Genomic DNA, 27,255 nt, shown 5'->3' with positions numbered 1-27,255 from the left:
TACTAGTAAGAGATTTGTTGCAGCAAAAGTGAGAGTAGATCTGTCAATCTCAGTGAGCTATATCTCCTGTATTGTTTCACTCTCTCTTCTGTAAACCTCCAGGTGTGAAGACCTTCTGCGACGCCACACAGCCACACCTCACGACCCAGTGCTTTGGCTCTCTGGGAGAAACTGTGGAGGTCCAGCTGCCAACTAAGACCTCACAAAATTATATCTACAAACTGAAGAAAAACAATGTCCCGATTGTAAAGTACAAAAGTGAGACAAAAAACGTTGATTATTCATTTAACGTCAACACAGGAATATTTACCATAAACGACATCAACAGGACAGAGGATGGTACATATTCAATTGAAGCACATAATAGAAATGGAGTTGATTTATCAAACACACAATTTCATTTATCCATTGAAGGTGAGTGGCGCTATCAATATTTCATTAACATTTGATGCTTCAGCTAATGATTGTTAAACACGATTTCAGATAAGAGCGAAGCGTTTAACATCAGTTATTAAGGATAATGTACATTAACCTCTGACTTCATAGCTTCATAGCTCTTATAGATACACTGTTGGCTCTCAGGCTCCATGATAACATGATCGGTAACCTCACAAGTACACCTATGTACTCTTTAAACAGTCCATCTGCCCATTTATTATTAATGCTGTCAACATTTAAAGAGGGGGCATTTGCTACTGCCAAATTTGTGTTGGCCTATGTCGGCATGAAATATGTAAAGTACAGTAAAGAGTAGTTAGTCTGGGAGTAGGAGCAGGGGGGTTAAAGAGGTGGATTATTCTAATTATAATTGTATGAAGTTAAGTTTCTATGAGTGAATAACAGAAGGTTTCTGTTCAGTCAAACTGTGGGACTCACCTCCTCAGTCGGTTTCCCTTAGCCCCGGTCTCCTCCCCCCTCCTGTCCCGGGAGTGTCTGTCCCGGGGACAGCAGAGGGTGTCCTGCTCTGCCGGGGGGGACGGACTCCACTACAGCTGGAGTCTAGACGGACTCCCGCTGAACGACACGCGACTCCTCTCCGGACCCAGTGGCGCTAGTGACGTCACTCTGGAGCCGGGCCGGTCGGGACTGCTCACCTGCTCGGTCCGCAACAACGTGAGCCACGCCGCGGCTAACATCACCTTGTCTGTGTGTGACGGTGAGTGACAAACACAACGAGGGAAATGAATGAATGGAGCTTGGATTCAGTAGCAGTTGATTCATCACATGACCGGTCACCATTTAATTTTCATGAAATAATTTGTATGTGATGAGAATTAAGTCAAATAGAAAAAATATTAAATAACGTATGTTTCAGCATCTACACCTACAATGTCTGCTCTCTGCAATAGTTCATATTCTATTCAAAATTCCATCCCTCTTTAGTAATAGCAATATGAGTTATTATACAGTGAGAGGTGGTCTGTGTGTGAGAATAGTGTCCATTAGATAAAGGCACTTATCTAATCACTTACATATTCAATTGAAGCACAAAATAGAAATGGAATTGATTTATCAAACACACAATTTCATTTAGCCATTCAAGGTGAGTCGCTTCATCAATATTTCAGTAACATTTGGTGCTTCCGCTTATTATTGGTAAACAAGATACAGATAAGGGTAAAACAGCAGGTTTAACATCAGTTATTAAGGATAATTAAGACATTAACCTATGACTTCATAGCTCTTATAGAAACACTGTTTAAATAAAAACAACCTTCCGTTTGTTCACTTGCTTTAATGAACGACAGCAGTGAAATGACAATAACCAAACTTGCCATGAGCAGCTGAAAGTGCTGGTAGGTTTACATCTAAATAGAGTCATTAACTTCCTGTTCCGCTATGTGCAACAACATAGAGGACCGTAGTGCAACCACATAGAGGACCGTAGTGCAACCACATAGAGGACCGTAGTGCAATATTCCCTACTGTTGGCTCTCAGGCTCCATGTTAACATGATCGGTAACATCATATGCTATACTGTAGCCTACTTTGTGAATGTTTTTAAGGCCTTTTCTAGGCACTCTTTAAACAGTCCTTCGGCCCATGTATTATTATTGCTATCAACATTTGATGTAAAGAGGGGGCTCTTGCTACTGCCCGATTTGTGTATGTCGGCATAAAATATGTCAAGTACAGTAAACACTAGTTAGTCTGGGAGTAGGAGCAGGGGGGTTAAAGAGGTGGATACTTCTTATTATAATTGTCTGAAGTTAAGTTTCTATTAGGGCCCGACCGATATTGATTTTTGAGTGCCGATGCCGATGCCGATTATTTTAAGAGGAGAATTACGATTACGATTTAATCGGCCGATTAAAAGCAAAAAAAAAAAAGCCTATAAAACATAGTTTTTGATACCTTCAATATACTTTAAACACTTTTGACGAATATGTGAATTGAATGCAGAACCTTTGAGTGTTTTAGAATACATTTACAGTAAAAAATGAGTGGAATGTAAAATGTAAAATAAATAACTAACTCCCAATGTGCTGCGCTCGTGAGCAGTGACTAACACGTGCGTGCTGAGCAGTATGGTCTCACCGTTAGAGTCTACAGTATAACAAATTAACATGGCCTGGGACCTAAAGAAAAACAGGCACAACATGCTCAAACAACGCGTCTTGTGTACATTGGTGAGGTGAGCGCGCAGCTGCCTGAGCGAGCGTGCTTTCATGTTGTACGGTAAAATTCAATCTCCTCTTTTTTACTCCAGCTAAAGTTGTTAGTTAGCAAGGTGAGTAGGAGCGCAATCTGCAGAATACTAAGCGCAATAACATTTCTAAAAAAAATAAAATAAAAAAAATAAAAAATAAAATCGGTTGTAATTGGCGTCTTTTTGGCTGATGTCGAGTATTTTCAAAAAGGCTATAATCGGCCGATTAAATCTGCAGGCCGATGAATCGGTCGGGCCCTAGTTTCTATGAGTGAATAACAGAAGGTTTCTGTTCAGTCAAACTGTGGGAATCACCTCCTCAGTCGGTTTCCCTTAGCCCCGGTCTCCTCTCCCCTCCTGTCCCGGGAGTGTCTGTCCCGGGGACAGCAGAGGGTGTCCTGCTCTGCCGGGGGGGACGGACTCCACTACAGCTGGAGTCTAGACGGACTCCCGCTGAACGACCCGCGTCTCCTTATGGAAAGCCAAGAAGGCCACAATCCGGACCTAGATTGGCGCGGTAAAAGTGCAAAACCGTACGGTTTGGCAAGAATTCCGTACGGAATCCGTACGGATTTGAATGACTAATAGCCGCGGCTATTAGTCATTCACTCCGGCTATTAGTTATTCGCTCCGGCTATTAGGTATGCAGAACGAGCCCCTCCCCTTCTTTGCTTGACCACTAAGTTTGAAGGTTGTCTAACCAATCAGTGAAGAGAAAGACCAGACTAAAGTAACGCATTGTCGAAACTAGAGCTGCAGTGCCTCCATGTTTCGCCGTAACATAAGGCTGTGTTGTCTTTATTAGTTTCACTACAATGTAATGACCACCACTAGCTAGTGGAAAATATATTTGTGTCTAGTACAGTGATATATTTGTATATGTTAGGCTATATATTGAGATGGCAGTCCCTCATCCCCAGATTGTTCGCGATATGCAGTAGCCAGCTCGGCCATAACATTACAATATTTCATGGATGCAAGCAAGCCAAGACAATCGATCTATATCTATAGCCTACATGACAACACGCACGCACACACACACACACACACACACACACACACACACACACACACACACACACACACACACACACACACACACACACACACACACACACACACACACACACACACACACACACACACATATTAAGCACACTGGTAAAGCAATAGGAGCCTGCATTGGCTAAAGTTGTTGGGATGCACCTTATTTTATAACAGGGAGGGGCAAAGTTGTGCATTACAATGCAAACACGACAATAATTGGCACCGTTCTTGCGCACTCAGAAGAACATGAACTGAATAAATGCCAGGTATATCGGAGACGGGTACACAATCAGTGCATTTGCAAATGAGAGCCTGCAGTAGGACCGATCTTGTGACATTATTTAACCATCCATCTACAGCTAATACGATCAGACAGATACATCATTGATCACATAAAAGCCCACAACAAGCCCAACATCACCACGGCAGGTGCGCTCTCTCACGCACATTCACACAATCACTCCAACTTCTCCAACTCCAAGGCAAGGCTGTTACACTAAGACCACAAACAACCACAACTAACCAGCCTACATATCCACAATAATGCACAACAATCAGTTCTATACATTGCGTCTATCTTCTGTTTGGTGCACATGGCCAATTTGCATAGTTTGCACCGGACTGTCGGCTCCGCTTGTCAAAAAAATAGAACGTATTTGTGAATAAATGCTTTGAATTCTGAATACTGGACTTGGTGAGCTTGAATAGGCTAAATTTAAGTGACCTTTAGTGAGATGGCCTAAAACGGAATACAAATGAATTATTCTAGGACATATAGGCTTTCAGGATCAATTCAGAGGTTCAACTGTTCGGGATCGGGTGTTGTCAGCAGTAGTCATTATGCGCTAAAATGGTCCCTGCCAGTGTTTTTCTATTCTGATGTTTGTGGATGAATCTTTCAGCTACAGCTTTGTTACATTTCCTTGCGATGGTTTGCTAGTTTAACTATACAGCAATAAATCAAATGATGTAAGATGATGTGTCCGTTGCGTGGCTGTCATGTGAGAGCCGTATACGCATTTTAAAAACACCTGTAATCAGCGTGACTCACGCTGATGTTTTTAAAATCACATCATCTTACATCATTTGATTTATTGCTGTATAGTTAAACTAGCAAACCATCGCAAGGAAATGTAACAAAGCTGTAGCTGAAAGATTCATCCACAAACATCAGAATAGAAAAACACTGGCAGGGACCATTTTAGCGAATTCAAAGCTTTTATTCACAAATACGTTCTATTTTTTTGACAAGCGGAGCCGACAGTCCGGTGCAAACTATGCAAATTAGCCATGTGCACCAAACAGAAGATAGACGCAATGTATAGAACTGATTGTTGTGCATTATTGTGGATATGTAGGCTGGTTAGTTGTGGTTGTTTGTGGTCTTAGTGTAACAGCCTTGCCTTTGAGTTGGAGAAGTTGGAGTGATTGTGTGAATGTGCGTGAGAGAGCGCACCTGCCGTGGTGATGTTGGGCTTGTTGTGGGCTTTTATGTGATCAATGATGTATCTGTCTGATCGTATTAGCTGTAGATGGATGGTTAAATAATGTCACAAGATCGGTCCTACTGCAGGCTCTCATTTGCAAATGCACTGATTGTGTACCCGTCTCCGATATACCTGGCATTTATTCAGTTCATGTTCTTCTGAGTGCGCAAGAACGGTGCCAATTATTGTCGTGTTTGCATTGTAATGCACAACTTTGCCCCTCCCTGTTATAAAATAAGGTGCATCCCAACAACTTTAGCCGCGCGGTAACTTTTTACCGCGCCAATCTAGCTCCGGATTGTGGCCTTCTTGGCTTTCCATATCTCCTCTCCGGACCCGGTAGCGCTAGTGACGTCACTCTTGAGCCGGGCCGGTCGGGACTGCTCACCTGCTCGGTCCACAACAACGTGAGCCACGCCGCGGCTAACATCACCTTGTCTATGTGTGACGGTGAGTGACAACACAACGAGGGAAATGAATGAGTGGAGCTTGGATTCAGTAGCAGTTGATTCATCACATGACCGGTCACCATTGTCTAGTGGCGCCCCCAAGAGAGGGCAAGGGGGGCCGCGGCCGTCCGAATACAATCTCTTCTCCCATCAATTAACTCCTTCAAATGAAAACGGTATTTGTCTTTTAAACGGAAAGGACAACTAACCCATTTGAAAAACAATGAATTGCCTAAAATATGTAGGCGTATACAGATACATATAGAACATATGGAACTCATGATGTTAACTTTGCCGCCTAACGATGCTATACTCTCCGTCCTGCCATGCAGATCAGCCTTAAGCCTGCCACACACATAAAGATAATCGGGCTGATTTTGCCCCGATTTTCCCCCTTCCGATCACGGACAGACATCGCCCGATTATCTTAAGCTCTTAAGATTATTTTATAAGATTCTCTTGTAGTGTGTGGTGTGTTAAGAGTGAAATTCGGCCGACAATCGGCTCCGAAATCAGTCGGCGCCGATAATCGTAAGTATTAAACATGTTCAATATTTAAGATTATCGGCGGAGAACGTTAAGCCTGCCACACACATAAAGATAATCGGGCTGATTTTGCCCCGATTTTCCCCCTTCCGATCACGGACAGACATCGCCCGATTATCTTAAGCTCTTAAGATTATTTTATAAGATTCTCTTGTAGTGTGTGGTGTGTTAAGAGTGAAATTCGGCCGACAATCGGCTCCGAAATCAGTCGGCGCCGATAATCGTAAGTATTAAACATGTTCAATATTTACGATTATCGGCGCCGACTGATTTCGGAGCCGATTGTCGGCCGAATTTCACTCTTAACACACCACACACTACAAGAGAATCTTATAAAATAATCTTAAGAGCTTAAGATAATCGGGCGATGTCTGTCCGTGATCGGAAGGGGGAAAATCGGGGCAAAATCAGCCCGATTATCTTTATGTGTGTGGCCGGCTTTATGGTGTCAAACGTCTTGTGTGGGGGGGAAGCCGACAATCGGGAGTCTCCAACGTGACGTAATATTGAATTTAACCAATAAAGAGCGAGCTGACTGAACACGGAATTATAACGAGCTATCTCCATGGCTACGATATCCCTGAATACCACCAATATGGCGAAGACAGTTAAAGTTAAGGGATTTTTCAGTTAGGATTAATCCCAAAACCACCATCATGCAGTCGGTATCCAGCTGGTCCTCCATGAGTTTACACCGGTTTACACTCGCTCTTCTTCACTTCTTCTTGTAGTTAGTTCAATGACTATTTTTGGTGTGACTGCCCCCACAGGTCAGTCAGAGTACTACGTCAGATCACGTTTGTTCACGCGAGATTTCTTGCTTGAGGGACAAGATTCTAGTGCGTCTGAAGACAAATCTTTATGTGTGTGGTGTGCTGTGTTTGGAATATCGCAGGACACCACACACAATACGATCAAAACTGTTAATGTAATCTTAATGTGTGGGGTCTCTCACAGATAAAAAATCGGTTGAGATTTATAAAATCTTTATGTGTGTGGCAGGCTTAAAGCCTGCCACACACATAAAGATAATCGGGCTGATTTTGCCCCGATTTTCCCCCTTCCGATCACGGACAGACATCGCCCGATTATCTTAAGCTCTTAAGATTATTTTATAAGATTCTCTTGTAGTGTGTGGTGTGTTAAGAGTGAAATTCGGCCGACAATCGGCTCCGAAATCAGTCGGCGCCGATAATCGTAAGTATTAAACATGTTCAATATTTAAGATTATCGGCGGAGAACGTTAAGCCTGCCACACACATAAAGATAATCGGGCTGATTTTGCCCCGATTTTCCCCCTTCCGATCACGGACAGACATCGCCCGATTATCTTAAGCTCTTAAGATTATTTTATAAGATTCTCTTGTAGTGTGTGGTGTGTTAAGAGTGAAATTCGGCCGACAATCGGCTCCGAAATCAGTCGGCGCCGATAATCGTAAGTATTAAACATGTTCAATATTTACGATTATCGGCGCCGACTGATTTCGGAGCCGATTGTCGGCCGAATTTCACTCTTAACACACCACACACTACAAGAGAATCTTATAAAATAATCTTAAGAGCTTAAGATAATCGGGCGATGTCTGTCCGTGATCGGAAGGGGGAAAATCGGGGCAAAATCAGCCCGATTATCTTTATGTGTGTGGCCGGCTTTATGGTGTCAAACGTCTTGTGTGGGGGGGAAGCCGACAATCGGGAGTCTCCAACGTGACGTAATATTGAATTTAACCAATAAAGAGCGAGCTGACTGAACACGGAATTATAACGAGCTATCTCCATGGCTACGATATCCCTGAATACCACCAATATGGCGAAGACAGTTAAAGTTAAGGGATTTTTCAGTTAGGATTAATCCCAAAACCACCATCATGCAGTCGGTATCCAGCTGGTCCTCCATGAGTTTACACCGGTTTACACTCGCTCTTCTTCACTTCTTCTTGTAGTTAGTTCAATGACTATTTTTGGTGTGACTGCCCCCACAGGTCAGTCAGAGTACTACGTCAGATCACGTTTGTTCACGCGAGATTTCTTGCTTGAGGGACAAGATTCTAGTGCGTCTGAAGACAAATCTTTATGTGTGTGGTGTGCTGTGTTTGGAATATCGCAGGACACCACACACAATACGATCAAAACTGTTAATGTAATCTTAATGTGTGGGGTCTCTCACAGATAAAAAATCGGTTGAGATTTATAAAATCTTTATGTGTGTGGCAGGCTTAAAGCCTGCCACACACATAAAGATAATCGGGCTGATTTTGCCCCGATTTTCCCCCTTCCGATCACGGACAGACATCGCCCGATTATCTTAAGCTCTTAAGATTATTTTATAAGATTCTCTTGTAGTGTGTGGTGTGTTAAGAGTGAAATTCGGCCGACAATCGGCTCCGAAATCAGTCGGCGCCGATAATCGTAAGTATTAAACATGTTCAATATTTAAGATTATCGGCGGAGAACGTTAAGCCTGCCACACACATAAAGATAATCGGGCTGATTTTGCCCCGATTTTCCCCCTTCCGATCACGGACAGACATCGCCCGATTATCTTAAGCTCTTAAGATTATTTTATAAGATTCTCTTGTAGTGTGTGGTGTGTTAAGAGTGAAATTCGGCCGACAATCGGCTCCGAAATCAGTCGGCGCCGATAATCGTAAGTATTAAACATGTTCAATATTTACGATTATCGGCGCCGACTGATTTCGGAGCCGATTGTCGGCCGAATTTCACTCTTAACACACCACACACTACAAGAGAATCTTATAAAATAATCTTAAGAGCTTAAGATAATCGGGCGATGTCTGTCCGTGATCGGAAGGGGGAAAATCGGGGCAAAATCAGCCCGATTATCTTTATGTGTGTGGCCGGCTTTATGGTGTCAAACGTCTTGTGTGGGGGGGAAGCCGACAATCGGGAGTCTCCAACGTGACGTAATATTGAATTTAACCAATAAAGAGCGAGCTGACTGAACACGGAATTATAACGAGCTATCTCCATGGCTACGATATCCCTGAATACCACCAATATGGCGAAGACAGTTAAAGTTAAGGGATTTTTCAGTTAGGATTAATCCCAAAACCACCATCATGCAGTCGGTATCCAGCTGGTCCTCCATGAGTTTACACCGGTTTACACTCGCTCTTCTTCACTTCTTCTTGTAGTTAGTTCAATGACTATTTTTGGTGTGACTGCCCCCACAGGTCAGTCAGAGTACTACGTCAGATCACGTTTGTTCACGCGAGATTTCTTGCTTGAGGGACAAGATTCTAGTGCGTCTGAAGACAAATCTTTATGTGTGTGGTGTGCTGTGTTTGGAATATCGCAGGACACCACACACAATACGATCAAAACTGTTAATGTAATCTTAATGTGTGGGGTCTCTCACAGATAAAAAATCGGTTGAGATTTATAAAATCTTTATGTGTGTGGCAGGCTTACCCAGCCCCAGAGTCCAATCATTCTGAGTTGGGCGAGGTGGGGCTGCCTAAACCATCCATCATCCTCTCACACTCCACATACCGGTACTAGTCTGTTCCATCATGATAGTGACATTATCTGGAATATAACAAACCAAAGTCCATCAGTATGTGATTCCCTTAGATCTCATGTTGACATAGCTTTCAGCCAGCCGATAAACTACAACAGCACAGTATAATCCCTGATATTAGTTATGGATTTTGGTTTAGGTGGGCAACCCAACGCTATTCGGTGTCTGTCCACCCCTATGAAACCTTTCTGGGGAGGAGTTGAATAACCTCGGACTAACTTCTTCTTTCCTTCGTCCCAGACCGCACCCCGTTCATCGCTCGTTCTCTGACGGTGGTGCTGCTGCTCCTAGCAGCATTGGGAGTCTACTGGGCACTAAAGAAGAAGAAAACCTCCAGACCTCGAGGTACCAAGTGTCTCTTTGGGTCAACTGTTCAACACAAGCTTTACTTCCCGTGCTGTTTTCTCATTTTCTAATGTTCTGTTTGTTCAGACATCGCGCTGTCCTCCATGGCAGTAGATGATGGTATGCTGTACGGTAACGTGTCCGGGGCGACCGGGAGGGCAGGGGGGGAGTGAGGTGGAGTACGGGGCGGTCAGGGTGGCTCCGACGTGGTCAAGCTGCTGCTGGCCCGGCTGGCCAACCGACGGCCAACGGCCTTCATCAGACCACTCCGTTGCCTTCGTTCTGCGCTTGCGCGAGATGCAATAAGTCTCCTTAACATCGGGTGGCGCTAGTCTCGTGGGGCTAGTCCGACCCTCCCCCTACGTTACGTTGTTGAATGTTTGCTATGTTGTGTTTGTAGCCTACGTTTTGTTGTGTACGTTAAATTAGCGGTGATGTTTTTTTTCAGTGAAACTTGTTTAGATTGCGTTTGAAAAATGTAACAATGCTGATTTGTGTGTTTCCTTACAATTAGTCATGTTTAATTATTGATACCTATTTTTCTTTTTGGTATATTTTATTTATTTATGTTTGTATAATATATTAGTGTTTATTTTCTCTATTATTTATCATAATTTGCTTTGCTATTGATGACAATCACAAAAATAAAAAGGGTAAATAATCGAGCGATAAAATAAATTGTACGCACAATGTGTTTGACTTTAACCACACTCAACCATGGTCTACTGGCGCACTCTAGTGGCCATGGCGGAATAGTGCACTGCATGATCATATCACTGTATATTGTTACTGCCATGCGAGCCGCAAATGGAGGCTTGGCGCGATGACTAACATCGAAATACAGTAATAACAAAAAGACTATACAAGTATTAAAAACATGGATGGCCCTGCCCCTGCGTATAAGGTAATTAAATGCTGCTCCCGATTAAGGTCTACATAATCAGGCAATACTGCCCCAAGAGGCTAAACACAGTAACTGCATCTGGAGTAAAGCATGTGGCGCAGTACTGGTTCATGCCCTACGCAGATATCAAGTAAAGTAATGCTTCGTTTTACAGGTCCCAAGAATTCATGGTCAGTAGGTGAAAATTTGTTTTATTTAAATGTTTTAATTACAACCAAAAAATTATATGATTATTTGCCAAGAAGCAGTTGATAAATAGCTGGCTATCTTATTTCATAAAAAGGCTCACATGCTAAATAAACAGCAAAGTTAAGCATGCAGAATAGTATGATATACATAATAGGTATAATAATAGAATAGTTAAACATGCAGAATAGTATAATATAAATACTTGGTATAATGATGCAAAAGTTAAATGTGCATAATAGTATAACAGGCTATTTCTAATAGCGAGAGACCACTAAGGACAACAACAACAACAGAGGAAAAAGTTAATTAATAAAAATAAATGATCTTGCCATTATCAGATTCAGAGAGAGAAGTGTCCCTGGCAGGTCAAAGGTCAACGGGCTGTTGGCTCTCTGGCTAAAGCGCTGTCTACGGGTCCTTCTGGGTGTTCACAGCTCTCAGGGCCTCGTCCTCCGGGGCTGAGCGTACACACACTCGTCCACATGGGTCTCCATCGTCCGCCTGGGGCCTGGAGCCACCCTGACCGCCCCGTACTCCCCCTCACTCTCCCCCTGCCCTCCCGGTCGCCCCGGAGACGTTACCGTACAGCACATCATCATCTACTGCCATGGAGGACAGCGCGATGTCTGAACAAACAGAACATTAGATAATGAGAGAACAGCACGGGAAGTAAAGCTTGTGTTTAACAGTTGACCCAAAGAGACACTTGGTACCTCGAGGTCTGGAGGTTTTCTTCTTCTTTAGGGCCCAGTAGACTCCCAATGCTGCTAGGAGCAGCAGCACCACCGTCAGAGAACGAGCGATGAACGGGATGCGGGATTCTGTGATGAAGGAAATGATGGCACAGAGGACAAACATTTATGAATATATATTGATATCATGTATGCATATATAAATAGTCTGCTTTCCATTCCTAAGATATAAGATATAGTTCCTCACCTTGAATGGTTAAATAACATTTTGTGCGTGCTACTTGCTTCCCATCTGCATCATGTACTTCCATTGAGTATTCACCAGTGTCTTTCATGTTGACGTCCTCTATAGTAAATGTTCCAGTACTGACAATAAATGAATATCTCCCGTCTGTTGTCTCACTGCGGTTGTTAACAATCCCAACATTGTTTTTCTTCAGTCTGTAGCAGTGGCGATTCTAGAAAATTTTACATGGGGTGGCAGAAGGGTGGCAAGTTAAATTCAAGGGTGGCAAATCACACACACAAAGTCAAGTCAAGTCAAGTCTTTTTATTGTTGGAAACACACATGCCTGGTGTCTATGTGTATTTATTTATACCAATCGCTAATGAAAACAGTTAACATATTGTGTCTATCTTTCTGTTTGTCTATATTTTAAGTTTTGTGTGTCTGTCTGTGTGTCTGTCTGTCAGTCTTGCGTCTATCTACCCGTCCATCTCTGCACAAAAGACTTAATGATTCAGTGTGGTTCCCTTCGGATGATCCGCCCATCATCCGAGCACATCGGGAAACAGCCACTGAAAAGCCAATTTAATACTTATTTTCTCTCCCTTTGATTAATATTAAATCAATTTAATATTTGATTGATTTACATCACCTCGTTGTGATGGGTTGTCATTGTTAATATTCATAAGACTCAGAGCTACGAGGAAGGGCTTGTGGATTCTCTGCCTGTGGAGTTGCGTGTTTGGGCGGTCCCATTGTGCGCCGGCTGGACTTGATGTGGTGTCGATCGTTTGAAAAGTAATTGTGTTGTCTGTTACCTGAGAGAAGGGCAACACCTCCTGCCTTTGCACTGTGAAAGCGTGTGTGTGTGTGCGTGTGTGTGTGTGTGTGTGTGTGTGTGTGTGTGTGTGTGTGTGTGTGTGTGTGTGTGTGTGTGCGCGCTGCGCGCATTTGGATCTGTCCGATCTCGAAACCCCACCGTCAATCGCAATCAGTGTGTCAATGGCGAGCACGCACTCGTCCACACACGAACACAACAGGCATGCAGATTAAGACACATGCGACCACCCATCACATTTTCTTGATTGAAGTTTCAGCTGTACTGTACCTTTTTTTCATCACTGCAAGCGTACAGCTGGCTTGTCTCCAGTTCTTTGACTTTCAAACCGTTTCTATCTTCATTTGAATGAAGCGGCAGATGCGCACGGTGAGAAGAGAGCAAATAGGATTCATGGACTCAACCATTTTACAGGGGAGGGGGGACATAAAGATTTTAGTTCTTAAACTTAAACAAGTTACCAATGAGATCAACAGCTTCAGTAGCAAAAAATATAATACCATTCAATAAATGTATATTGGAGACACTTCTAACAACCTGGGTGGCAAGTGGGGTGGCAAGCATTTTTTGGGGGGTGGCAGCTGCCACCCCTTGCCACCCCGGTAGTTTCGCCACTGGTCTGTAGTGACCATCTTGTGAGGTCTTAGTAGGCAGCAGGACCTCCACGGTTCCTCAGAGCCAAAGCACTGGGTCGTGATGTTTGGCTCTGTGGCGTCGCAGAAGGTCTTCACACCTGGAGGTTTACAGAGGACAATAAAACCATACAGGAGATATATCTCACTGAGATACACAGACCACCTCTCACTATTACTGTATGAACTCTCTTATTACCATTACTATAAAGGGGTGGACATTTTAATATAATGGGTGCCATTGCAGAGAGAAACATTATACTCATATACTTTAAACAGATACGTTAAAACATTTAATGTTTCATTAAATTTTGCATTTGATTGACATAATATCCATATGATTGTCATGAAAATAACCCTACCCTACGCCCAATACTATCTATAATATGTGATCATTCTTTTGTGTTTTTCAATAACAAAGGTGAATTGACGTAGTGGGGAAATCACAAAGCAAAAGGCAGAATAATGATTAATGATATTCAACAATAAATGGACTCAATTTATCCAGAATTAACATACGATAAAAAAATAATTGGTTTAACCCAACAAATGTTGAAACAGGTTGAGTTCATAAGGCTAACATTAACTTTTCTGAGTCAAAAATAATTTTGGACAGGTGTGTTTGAGCACAGTAGGCCTTTATCAGTCTATACATTGGTATACTCCAGATGTCGCCGACCGTCTTCACTGTGCCAAATATCCCACTGCTTCAGGTTTTCCTTTGTAGGCGCGTTGAGAGGAGGAGCGGGCAATCCGCTGTCAGTGCGTGTGCATGTATCAGCGATGCACGCGTTGATCCAATAAGTGGTGTACCCTCGCACGGCATGTATGCGCGCTTGTCTCTGTGTGCGTGTGCGTGTGTGAACGAGAATGACAGGGAGAATGAGTGCTATGCGGAGATGAATGAATGGAACGATTTTTATATTTAAAAATCGCGTAATTTTTAAAAAAAAAAAAGCATTTTACGGTACCCGAAAAGGGACATAAAAAAAAAAGAAAAAAGTAAACGTTTCTTTTGAGCACGAGAAAGTAGGCTATCTGCTGCGGCTTTCGGGCCTGAATCTCACTTCAGAAGCCCCGGATTTTTTTTAAGGTTTGAATTGTGATTGCCATCTAGTGGAAAGGACATGCAACATCATGGATAATGCCTACAAAATCAGTGGCCTATTGTTGGCTTAGCAGTGGGCATACCAGTTCTAAAATACAAAAAAGCAAACAAACAATCCATCTCTGGAATCCTACCTTGAATCTACTGAAAGTTAGTCTCAAATCTATAAGTCTCAATTTTACCATTGTAAGTATCTGATGCTCACGAGAAATAATGCCATAAAGATCTCACCATCAGCCACACCAATTAGTAACAGCATCACAGCCCCCATGTTGAGCATCTCGACCTCAGTGTGGTCTCAGTGGAGTCCAGGACTTCAGTCTGTTCACAGGAACACACAACCCAGCCTATATGAGACACACATGTCATCGCAAATGTGGAAGTTGTGCGTCCGCTGAGCAAACTTTATTTTCACCCCAACTGAACTAAAAGGGCCAATACCTTATTAGGATGAAGACAGTAAACAGTAATGTGATACAGTACGTCTTCTAAGATTCAATAATTATTAGTAGAAAGAAATGAGGAAAGAAATTATGAATTCATGTTAAAATTCTCAAATAAATTCTCCTACTACTCCCTGGACCGCAGCAGCTGATGGTGATTATAATGATTGTCAATCACTTTCACCAAATGCATTCTATCTGCCCGCCTGCACTGTCCCTCCTCAGCCCATAGGGGGAGCTGAGCTCCGCCCGGACCTCCACAATATATTCATATTTATTAATGAATATGTGTGATTATCATTGTTCACTGTGCCATACTTTTCGTTGTCACGGGGCTCGTCCCTATAATCGCTGGTTCCCTGTCAGCGATGGCTCTGCTCCTGATAGTAGCATTGGGAGTCTACTGTGCATAAAAACACAAAACCTCAAAAGGTATGAATCCCCTTTGCTGCGTCCTTACCGATGTACACTGTACATTGGACAGTATAATGTACAGTATAATGTCGCACCAATGTTACGGTCGAACACTGGAATGGAATGTAACGCAGACCAGAGTCTAGGAGGACATTCTGAAGGCGGTACTTCAATAATAACAGTAATTATTCTTGGTTGGCGTTCTGTTCTCTCATTTCCTCATTTGCTCTTCCTCTCCACTCGTCCCGCCCTCCTCTCCGAAGAGACCACAGAAGCGGAAGATGTAACCTACGCAGACGTCTCTGTGCTCCAGCGTCGGGGGCAGCGGAGAGAGCAGGGGGAGGGGGAGGTGGAGTACGCGGCGGTCAGGGTGGCTCCAGGCCCCAGGCGGACGCTGGAGACCAATGTGGACGAGTGTGTGTACGCTCAGCCCCGGAGGAAGAGGCCCTGAGAGCTGTCAACACCCAGAAGGACGCATAGACATTTTCAACCTCATGCTTTCTCCAATTAATTTATAATAAAAGAGTCAATCTCATGGAATATAGACCTTTGTGACCTAAAAGAGAACAGAAACATTCAAGTTATTTGTAACTTAAACAGTTGACACCTCTGCAGATAGAGTCAAGGCCGTTTCATGGGGACCAATGAGATGAGGCAAACACTTGAGCTGTGTCTGCTTCTCTGCCGTCTCTAACTTCCCCCTTATGACTCAGATTGACCTGATAACACGGAACCTAACTACTATACTTATAGGCAAGGGTCAACCAGCAAAGAATGAAACGGATTGCAGCACATTGGCAGTGAAAACATGACGGAGATACCAGGTTTATTTTCTGTTTTTTACATTAGCGTCCTCATTGAGCAGATGCTTTTATCTAACGTGATGTCAATTATCATTCATGAGTAGGGTGGTAAGGCGTCTTGCAGTGGAATTTGAACCCTTAACCATTGGGCTGGGAGTCCCAACACCATGACCTCCGCACTGCCAAAGGATGTCTCGAACCCTCTCCTGTCAGACTGCCCTCCTGTTGATGAACCCTCTCCTGTCAGACTCCCCTTGTCCCGTTCCCCAACTTATTTGTTGCCCTCAGTAAATTCCCTAATTATTGACCCTCTGTGTCAGTGTCTCTCTTTGTCAAGCATTTGGGTCCACTCTCTCTACTTCCCCATTACAAATGTCTTTGTATTAATAATTATTGCATCTTAGAAGATGCCCAGTAATACAGTACTGTTTAACAGAACTGTGTTTCCTAAGGCCCTTTTAGTTCAGTTGTGGTGAGTATAAAGTTTGCTCAGCGGATGCACCACTTCCACTTTTGCGATGACATGTGGGTCTCATATGGGCTGGGTTGTGTGTTCCTGTGAACAGACTCAAGTCCTGGACTCCTCTGAGACCACGCTGAGGGCGAGATGCTCATCATGGGGGCTGTGCTGCTGTTACTAATGGGTGTGGCTGATGGTGAGATCTTTATGGCATTATTACTGTTTTAAATCTTTAATGTTTTTAAGTCATTTTTGTCAGCTATGGTGATCTAGTTATGGTTTAGACATAAGTAGTTGTTTTTCAATATTTGCTGGGTTCAAACAATCATTTTGGTCATACCTTTATTTAGAGTAAATTGAGTTCATTTACTTTCGAATATTAGATATATTGTTAGGGAGGCTACTAACCCACAACGTGAGGTTTTTTTAATTTTTATGAAATCAGATGTATGTGAGGACAATTAAATCAACTAAAAAGTAATAAAATAATCTATGTTTCAGCCTCTACATTTAGTAGTACAATGTCTGCTCTCTGCGGTCGTTACTATTTCATTCAAATTTCCATCCCTCTTTAGTAAAAGTAATAAGAGGGTTATTAAACAGTCAGAGGTGGTCTCCTTATCTCAGTGAGATATATCTCCTGTATTGTTTTACTCTCTCGTCTGTAAACCTCCAGGTGTGAAGACCTTCTGCGACGCCACACAGCCACACATCACGACCCAGTGCTTTGGCTCTCTGGGAGGAACCGTGGAGGTCCAGCTGCCTAAGTCCTCACAAAGTAGTATCTACAAACTGAAGAAAAAGGATGTCCCGATTTTATCAGACCGCAGTCCGACAACAAACATTCGATATTCTTTTAATGTCAGTACTGGAATGTTTGCTATAAAGGAATTCAACAGGACAGACAAGGGTACATACTGGATGGAAGTTCATGATCAGAATGGAAAGGAAATATCATTCAACCTATTTCGCTTATCCATTGAAGGTGAGTTAATATATACATTCCATCAATCGTAAGCGATCAATAGTAAGGGCGTTTAACCACGGCCGGAGTGGGACCCTTTATCAGCCCTGGGGTTTCAGGCCCGGCGGGGGGGAGGGGGTGAACTAAATACAACGGCCAGTGCACGGCACTAGGCAGGGTTTCTGTTTTCAATAGATGTATTGCACTTATTCTTTTTATGTGAAAAAGTAGATTTGAGTCTTTTACAAGTCATCACAGTGACCAATTTACACTACAACAAATGGTAGTGGAATTGTTAACAGATTGCTACAGAAATAGCTGCTGAAAGGCCATATTTGGAAATGGAATACTGCCCATAGTGGCTAAACTCAGTAACTACAGTTGGTTTCAAAATGTTTACTAGATATCCAGTGAAAGTGATGTATTGAACATATAATATGCAATATTTCCATTGCCCATTCTCCCTCTCATAGTAATAGTTATAAGAGAGTTAGTAGTGGAGTAAATAGTGTAGTCTGTGAATCTGAGTGAGATATATCTCCTGTATTGTTTTACTCTCTCTTCTGTAAACCTCCAGGTGTGAAGACCTTCTGCAACGCCACACAGCCACACATCCCGACCCAGTGCTTTGGCTCTCTGGGAGGAACCGTGGAGGTCCTGCTGCCTACTCACTCCCCACATGAGCATTCCTACACACTGAAGAAGAACAAGGTCCCGATAGTTGAGGGCGAAATCAAGATAACAGACCCCCGATATTCATTTAATGTCAGTACTGGCGTCTTTACCATAGAGGGACTCAAGAAGACAGACTATGAAGTATATTCAATTGCAGCACATAATGGAGTTGAAATAGAAACTAAACTTTTATCCATTCAAGGTGAGTAACTATTAATATTACACACACATTTGTTATGTGGTGGTCTAATTATTGTTTACAGGATTACAGATCAGAGGGAAACAACAGATTAATCACTAAGGATTATTTTGATTTTGTGTAGGACTACTTTAATTTAAATGAAAACCATGGTGAATTTATGTTAATCAAATCTAACAATATAAAAAGATTGTATGTGTCAACATTCAACATTTAGTTGTACAATATCGCCTCTCTGCAATGGAACATGTTTTATTCATTATAAAAGTGAGAGTAGATCTTATTCTCGTCTGTAAACCTCCAGGTGTGAAGACCTTCTGCAACGCCACACAGACACACATCACGACCCAGTGCTTTGGCTCTCTGGGAGGAACCGTGAAGGTCCAGCTGCCTATTAAGACCTCACAACACCATCGCTACGTACTGAAGAAAAACAAAGTTACAATACCAGACAACACTCGCCATTCATTTAGTAGCGACACCAAAATATTTACGATAACGGACATTAATCGGTCAGACATGGATACATACTTCATGGAAGAACGGAATGAGAACGGGGTTCCAGTAGCAAATACCAGTTTTTATTTATCCATTCATGGTGAGTGACAACATTACAGTAACATTTGATTTGTGGTCTAACTATTCATGAACAGGAATACAGATTAGAGGAAAACAGCAGGTTCGACACAATTAAGGATTATTTGGACAGATTAAGTATATTTTCATTTATATTAAAATCATATAGAAATGATCTAAATAAAATCAACCAATAATACATATTGTATGTTTCAATATAGTTCATATGTTCTGCAATAGTTCATATGTTATTCAAAATATCCATCCCTGTTATAGTACTAGTAAGAGATTTGTTGAAGTAAAAGTGAGAGTAGATCTGTGAATCTCAGTGAGATATATCTCCTGTATTGTTTTATTGTCCTCTGTAAACCTCCAGGTGTGAAGGGCTTCTGCAGCACCCCACAGCGGCCACACATCACGACCCAGTGCTTTGGCTCTCTGGGAGGAACCGTGGAGGTCCAGCTGCCTAAGACCTCACAAGATGATATCTACAAACTGAAGAAAAACAATGTCCCGATTGTAGAGTACAAAAATCAGACAAACAACCTTGATTATTCATTTAACATCAGCACAGGAATATTTACCATAAACGACATCAACAGGACAGAGGATGGTACATATTCATTTGAAGCACAAAATAGAAATGGATTTAATTCATCAAACATACAATTTAATTTATCCATTCAAGGTGAGTAGCTTTATCAATATCTCAGTAACATTTGATGCTTCATCTAATGATTGGTAAACAAGATTACAGATAAGAGCGAAGCGTTTAACATCAGTTATTAAGGATAATTCAGACATTAACCTCTGACTTCATAGCTCTTATAGAAACACTGTTGGCTCTCAGGCTCCATGTTGACATGATTTGCAATGGCCCATGCCATACTGTGCTTTGTGAATGTTTTGAAGGGCTATTCTATGTACTCTTTAATCAGTCTCTCTGCCCATTTATTAATAATGCTGTCAAGTCAACATTTGATGTAAAGAGGGGGCTCTTGCTACTGCCCGATTTGTGTATGTCGGCTTATAAAATGTCAAGTACAGTAAACACTAGTTAGTCTGGGAGTAGGAGCAGGAGGTTAAAGAGGTGGATTCCTCTAATTATAATTGTATGAAGTTACGTTTCTATGAGTGAATAACAGAAGGTTTCTGTTCAGTCAAACTGTGGGACTCACCTCCTCAGTCGGTTTCCCTTAGCCCCGGTCTCCTCTCCCCTCCTGTCCCGGGAGTGTCTGTCCCGGGGACAGCAGAGGGTGTCCTGCTCTGCCGGGGGGGACGGACTCCACTACAGCTGGAGTCTAGACGGACTCCCGCTGAACGACCCGCGTCTCCTCTCCGGACCCGGTAGCGCTAGTGACGTCACTCTGGAGCCGGGCCGGTCGGGACTGCTCACCTGCTCGGTCCGCAACAACGTGAGCCACGCCGCGGCTAACATCACCTTGTCTGTGTGTGACGGTGAGTGACAACACAACGAGGGAAATGAATGAATGGAGCTTGGATTCAGTAGCAGTTGATTCATCACATGACCGGTTACCATTTAATTTTCATGAAATAATTCGTATGTGATGAGAATTAAGTCAAATAAAAAAATATTAAATAACGTAGCCTATGTTTCAGCATCTACACCTACAATGTCTGCTCTCTGCAATAGTTCATATTCTATTCAAAATTCCATCCCTCTTAAGTAATAGCAATAAGAGTTATTATACAGTGAGAGGTGGTCTGTGTGTGAGAATAGTGTCAATCAGATAACAACACTTATCTAATCACTTACATATTCAATTGAAGCACAAAATAGAAGTGGAATTGATTTATCAAACACAAAATTTCATTTAGCCATTCAAGGTGAGTAGCTTCATCAATATTTCAGTAACATTTGGTGCTTCCGCTTATTATTGGTAAACAAGATTACAGATAAGGGTTAACCTCTGACTTCATAGCTCTTATAGATACACTGTTGGCTCTCAGGCTCCATGTTAACATGATCGGTAACCTCACAAGTACATCTATGCACTCTTTAAGCAGTCGCTCTGCCCCTTTATTATTAATGCTGTCAACATTTGATGTAAAGAGGGGGCTCTTGCTACTGCCCGATTTGTGTATGTCGGCATATAATATGTCAAGTACATTAAACTAGTTAGTCTGGGAGGAGGAGCAGGTGGGTTAAAGAGGTGGATACTTCTAATTATAATTGTATGAAGTTAAGTTTCTATGAGTGAATAACAGAAGGTTTCTGTTCAGTCAAACTGTGGGAATCACCTCCTCAGTCGGTTTCCCTTAGCCCCGGTCTCCTCTCCCCTCCTGTCCCGGGAGTGTCTGTCCCGGGGACAGCAGAGGGTGTCCTGCTCTGCCGGGGGGGACGGACTCCACTACAGCTGGAGTCTAGACGGACTCCCGCTGAACGACCCGCGTCTCCTCTCCGGACCCGGTAGCGCTAGTGACGTCACTCTGGAGCCGGGGCGGACGGGACTGGTCACCTGCTCGGTCCGCAACAACGTGAGCCACGCCGCGGCTAATATCACCTTGACTGTGTGTGACGGTGAGTGACAACACAACGAGGGAAATGAATGAGTGGAGCTTGGATTCAGTAGCAGTTGATTCATCACATGACCGGTCATCAATGTCTCTCATAGGGTTCATATATGTAAACTGTACATCTAATGGAACACATATATCACAGTGGGTGCACAGAGACAACGTTACCTTATGCCCTGAGACAGCTGATGGACAAGACTTCAAAAAAATGGGTAACCAGACCAACCCATAGATAAATAAAAACACATGTATAGATATAAACTTATAAATAAATAGCTTCAAAAAAATGGGTAAGCAGACTAACCCATAGATAAATAAAAACACATGTATAGATATAAACTTATATAAATAAATAACTAAATAAATAGTTCTGTTCTCACTTAAATAAATAAATAGCTGTGAATCATTCCATGGAATTTAATAACGGCATTATTAATGAGACATTAAGATAATGAAGATAATGATGCTATTTCTGCCCCTGCTTTTGTCTATGTATATATATGTATATATTTATATTAATTTATAATTATTAGATAATGGTGCAATATCTGCCCCTGCTTTTGTCGATATATATATATATATATATATATATATATATATATATATATATATATATATATATATATATATATATATACTGTGTGTATATATATTTATTTATATTAATTTATAATTATTGTTCATATCATTGTTCACTGTGCCATACTTTTCTTTGTCACAGGGCTCGTCCCTATAATCGCTGGTTCCCTGTCAGTGATGGCTCTGCTCCTGATAGTAGCATTGGGAGTCTACTGCGCAAAAAAACACAAAACCTCAAAAGGTACGAATCCCCTTTGCTGCGTCCTTAAGAATGTACAGTACAGTAGGCCTATAATGTACAGTATCGTCGCACTAACGTTACGGCCGAATACTGGAACGGAACGGAACGCCCACCAGAGTTTAGGCGATATTCTGAAGGCGATATTTCAATACTAACAGTCATAATTTTTGTTTGACGTTCTGTTCTCTCATTTCCTCATTTGCTCTTCCTCTCCATTCGTGCCGCCCTCCTCTCCGCAGACACCACGGAAGCGGAAGATGTAATCTACGCAGACGTCACTGTGCTCCAGCGTCGGGGGCAGCGGAGAGAGCAGGGGGAGGGGGAGGTGGAGTACGCAGCTGTCAGGGTGGCTCCAGGCCCAAGGCGGACGCTGGAGACCAATGTGGACGAGTGTGTGTACGCTCAGCCCCGGAGGAAGAGGCCCTGAGAGCTGTCAACACCCAGAAGGACGCGTAGACAGCGCTTTAGCCAGAGGGCCAGCAGCCTGTTGACCTTTGACCTGCCAGGGACACTTCTCTCTCTGCATCTGATAATGGCAAGATCTTTTTCATTATTAATTAACTTTTTCCTCTCTTGTTGTTTTCCCTAGTGGTCGCTATTAGAAATAGAATGTTATACTGTTCTGCACGTTTAACTTTTGTATTATTATACCTGTATGTATCATGCTATTCTGCTTGTTGACGTATTCTATTATTATACCTCTTATATTTATTATACTATTCTAAATGCTTAACTATGCTCTTTATTTTGCACGTGAGCCTAATTATGATATCAAATAACCAGCTATCTATCAACTGCTTCTTGGCAAATGTAATATAATCATCTATAATTATTTGGTTGTAATTAAAACATTTAAATAAAAAAAATATTCACCTACTGACCATGAATTATTGGGACCTGTAAAGTGAAGCATTACTTTACTTGATATCTGCGTAGGGTAAGTACCAGTACTGAGCTACATGCTTTACTCCAGATGCAGTTACTGTGTTTAGCCTCTGGGGGGCAGTATTGCCTGGTTATGTAGACCGTAATCGGGAGCAGCGTTTAATCACCTTATAGGCAGGGGCAGGGCCATCCAATTTTTAATAGGCCTACTTGAATAATCTTTTTTTTTTTTTTTTTTTTTACTGTATTTTATCACTCGATTTCTTACCCTATTTAATTTTGTGATTGTCAGCAATACGCGAAAACACTTATGATGAATAAAAGAGAAAATAAACACAAATATATTATGCAAACATAAATAAATAAATTATACCATAGCCTACCAATTTTTAGAACTAGTATTTAAGGATCAATCATTCAACATGACTTATTGTAAAGAACCACAAAAATCGACATTGTTACATTTTTCAAACACAATCTAAACAAGTTTAATTGAAACCAAACACCAGCGTTACTTTAACGTGCACATCAGAACGTACATTAAATAACGTACACTACATAACGTACACAACGTAACGAGCATTAAATAACAAAGGCCTACACAACGTAACGAGCAGTAAATACCGCTCACAACGTTCGCAAGGAATTCCATGAAAACAGAAATTGAACTTGTGAGATCAGGATAATCTCAGAGATCTACAGTTTTTTTTTAAATTGTTATTAATATTCGAAAGAAAGCATCTTGAAACCATTCATTCCAGACCCTTGCTCTCCTTCCGTCCCTGTTGTTGCGTGGAGTAGAGACACTGAAATGACCCTTAATTCAGTGTTGTATTGATTATCTGACTTTACAACCTGACAACATTTCATGTCCCATTTAGTCGAACTACTGAGCTCTGGATCACGGTTCAAGCTGTTAGAAATTAGCTCACCGGCGCGGCCGTGCGGCTGTAGAAGGCCAGCCGGGCCAGCAGCAGCTTTATGGAAAGCCAAGAAGGCCACAATCCGGCCCTAGAATGGCGCGGTAAAAGTGCATAACCGCACGGATTCCGTGTGGTTTGGCAAGGATTTCCGAACGGAATCCGTTTCCGTGCGGTTTTGCACTTTTACCGCGTGGCCAAGACCGGAATGGCCGGAGAAGTAGCAGCTGCCTCCCGCCCCCTGGTGGCAAGGACAGCGGTTAGGCTGCCAAACTTCTCCGGGGCAACTGCACTGGAGCCATACCTGGCCCAGTTCCGGCTTGCTGAGTGGCACAATGGCTGGGGTGCCGAGGAGGCCGCCGTCCAACTTGCGTTGGCGTTGGAGGGGACGGCAGCACGGGTGCTGCTCGACCTGGACCAAGCGGACCAGCGAGACCTTCAGGACAATCGCAAGTCGGACCTCTGGCGCCCTCCTAGGTCCTTTGCAGCAGAGACATTGTGTGGGATTTGTTTGTCGCTGTGGGTGGGCTGGTGTTGCCGTTGAGTTGTTGTTCAAGACACCGTGCCGAGACGTTTATGTTAAAGGTTGGGTAGGTGATTTGCGAAACGCCAGCAGATTTTGAAAATACACAACTCAAATGGTCCTACCCCCTCTCCTTCAACGCTGACTCTGACTCCACCCATTCCAAGTACCTGGACGCGCAATCATGCACGAGCGCGAACAGAGATGCGCGAGAGCGAGCCAGGCTAGCTTAGGTTTTCGTTTAACAACATGGCACTACATTCAGCTGTAAGTTGCACCCAGTACCGCGGGAAGTAGGAGTGCTGGGGGTGCTGCAACACCCCCTGTCCGAGGCCCTGTCTTATCACAGAAAACGATCATTTCTAAAAACTCCGGCCAAAGTGGAGATTTCTGAAAACGCCGGTTATGTGTTGTTGTGTCAACGGGGAGAAACGGGATTTTAGGTTCTGAAGCGTCACATTATGCACCAGGAAATGCTTAACGTCATGTGAGCGCCCGCTGTACCGTATTGGTCCGAATATAAACACAAACCCCATTGTAAGACGACCTATATTTGGAAAAAAGATTTGAAGACCAGATCCGTTTTTTATGAATAAATAAATTGTATTCATTGAAATAATATACGAAAATAAAAAGGCATCGAATAAAACACTGCATTGCCACTAAACAGTAGTGCAAATAGGCCGTACTGATGTGTACACCAAAGACTATTCCTGACACTCCTCTGCCCCGCTGTGTTCGCTCTGGCTGTGGTCGCTCCGAACTGTTTCGGCCCGTGGCAAAGCGAGTCATCCTCGCTGCTGTCCAAGGCATTTTGAGACGCAGCATTTATTTAATGCTCATATGACCTAGTGCTGAAAAAAGGTTATATGAAAAAGTGTGAGGGTAGCGGTGGTGCGCTAAACTTGTTCTGTGAGCAGCTGGATGTGAACGATCGATTTTCAACTGTCCGCGCATGCACTGGTGTAATTGAGCTGCGCTGCTATACATCTTTTTTTATCAATGTAACGAGTTGCGAGTCTAGTGCAGGCTGAGTTTTTTTTTTTCCCAGCACCCCCTGCTGAGAATACGTTCTCGCTGCAATGGTTGGACCAGATGTTATAAACATTAAACGGTCACATAAATCATTACTATTTTTAGAAAATGTATGTTTGTTTCATATAATTGTATTGGAAGTCCTGGTTTTCACTAGGGTTGCCGCGGTGTGGACATTTTCACACCGAGTAATACACTCGTCTCCACACCGGTATTACCGAGTATAAACGGTATAAACTTTGAAACTAGGTCAACCGCCAGACAAGCATCGGTTTTTAGACCCTTCTCGTCCTTCAGTTGCCGCCAACGTTCGAAAGCAGCGCCTAGGATTATTCTTGATTTCAGTTTTTCTCTTTCAGCGTTTTTATTATCAATTACTCTCTGAAAAAGAGTTTTCCTTCTCTTTGCTGGTGGTGGTGGTGGTGGTGGGGATGGTGGCGTCTTGTCTGCCATGGAAATTGTCTTCTACTGCTAGGTCCAAATGTGGATTAACTAGTTCCAGTAGCTACCGCAGGATAACAACAAACAGGAGCTTGCTCTGGGTCACGAGCTCTGGGTCACGAGTACTGCACGAAGGGGTCGCGCGCGGGGCGCGGGGGAGGGGGAGTGCAGTACGACCGTTTGATTGACGTACTTACTGTCCAATGCAACTCGGTGGCAATGGAAATGATTGGCTGGAGTTTTTCGAGCCCTGCCCGTTCCACAGATGATTGACTTGTTTAATTTTCATGTCAGTACTTCTAACTCAGTGGCTGTAAGCGGGTTATGATAAGGATTTCAAGTAATTTTGCAAAAATGGCCAAAAAAGCAAATCACCTATACAACCTTTAAGTAGGCCTAGTTATATTAAGTGTGTCATGTGTGTTAACCGCTTAACCTGGGCTCCCGTCTCATCCTTCCCGTGCTGCTAGAAACTATACATTCAATTTTATTCAAAATAATATATTTCATACAGCTGAATCCAAGCACATTCACATAGCCTACATAGAAGTGGTTTCACAGATTCAGATTTCAGGAGTATTGGCTCATATCAATCTTTATCTGTGTTTTTATTAAACAGGAGAAAGGGTTATAGACATAATTAAAATAACAATACAATCATTAACATGAAAGCAGATGTGGTGTGAAGCATAAAAAATTATGTAATGTCGGCATAGCCAAAATTTCCGCCTGAATGTCAAAATAGAATGAATGCTGAATCATCAGAACGTAGGGGGCCAATGACTTGGTCTTTCCGAAGCCACGATGGGAGTGTCAGTAAAAAGGTTGAAAATGTCTATGCGTCCTTCTGGGTGTTCACAGCATTCAGGGCTTCGTGCTCTGGGGCTGAGCGTACACACACTCGT

At 42.7% G+C, this 27,255-nt stretch overlaps 2 protein-coding genes and 1 long non-coding RNA gene across 3 annotated transcripts in view; 2 read left to right on the top strand and 1 right to left on the bottom strand.

The window, feature by feature from the left end:
- Positions 1–23,423, top strand: part of LOC115552098 (uncharacterized) — a 120,511-nt gene extending 97,088 nt beyond the window's left edge. The window contains exons 15-25 of the mRNA XM_030367869.1: positions 103–414; positions 899–1,156; positions 17,451–17,759; positions 18,316–18,615; positions 18,917–19,210; positions 19,565–19,720; positions 20,389–20,646; positions 21,473–21,730; positions 21,825–21,938; positions 22,448–22,546; positions 22,786–23,423. Coding sequence (XP_030223729.1) covers positions 103–414; positions 899–1,156; positions 17,451–17,759; positions 18,316–18,615; positions 18,917–19,210; positions 19,565–19,720; positions 20,389–20,646; positions 21,473–21,730; positions 21,825–21,938; positions 22,448–22,546; positions 22,786–22,973 — 2,546 coding nt within the window. The 3' untranslated portion in view covers positions 22,974–23,423. The remainder of the gene's footprint in view (positions 1–102; positions 415–898; positions 1,157–17,450; positions 17,760–18,315; positions 18,616–18,916; positions 19,211–19,564; positions 19,721–20,388; positions 20,647–21,472; positions 21,731–21,824; positions 21,939–22,447; positions 22,547–22,785) is intronic.
- The window catches only part of LOC115552101 (uncharacterized), a 96,554-nt gene that overhangs the window by 65,309 nt on the left and 3,990 nt on the right, over positions 1–27,255 (bottom strand). The window lies entirely within an intron of this gene.
- Positions 5,465–10,186, top strand: LOC115552103 (uncharacterized). The gene is made up of 3 exons (XR_003978276.1): positions 5,465–5,634; positions 9,961–10,065; positions 10,153–10,186. It is a non-coding gene; the product is annotated as an uncharacterized LOC115552103 (long non-coding RNA).

Source organism: Gadus morhua, chromosome 10 (genome assembly GCF_902167405.1).
Source record: "Gadus morhua chromosome 10, gadMor3.0, whole genome shotgun sequence".
In the NCBI taxonomy this organism is placed as follows: Eukaryota; Metazoa; Chordata; class Actinopteri; order Gadiformes; family Gadidae; genus Gadus; species Gadus morhua.
This window is presented reverse-complemented; position numbering and strand designations above follow the sequence as displayed.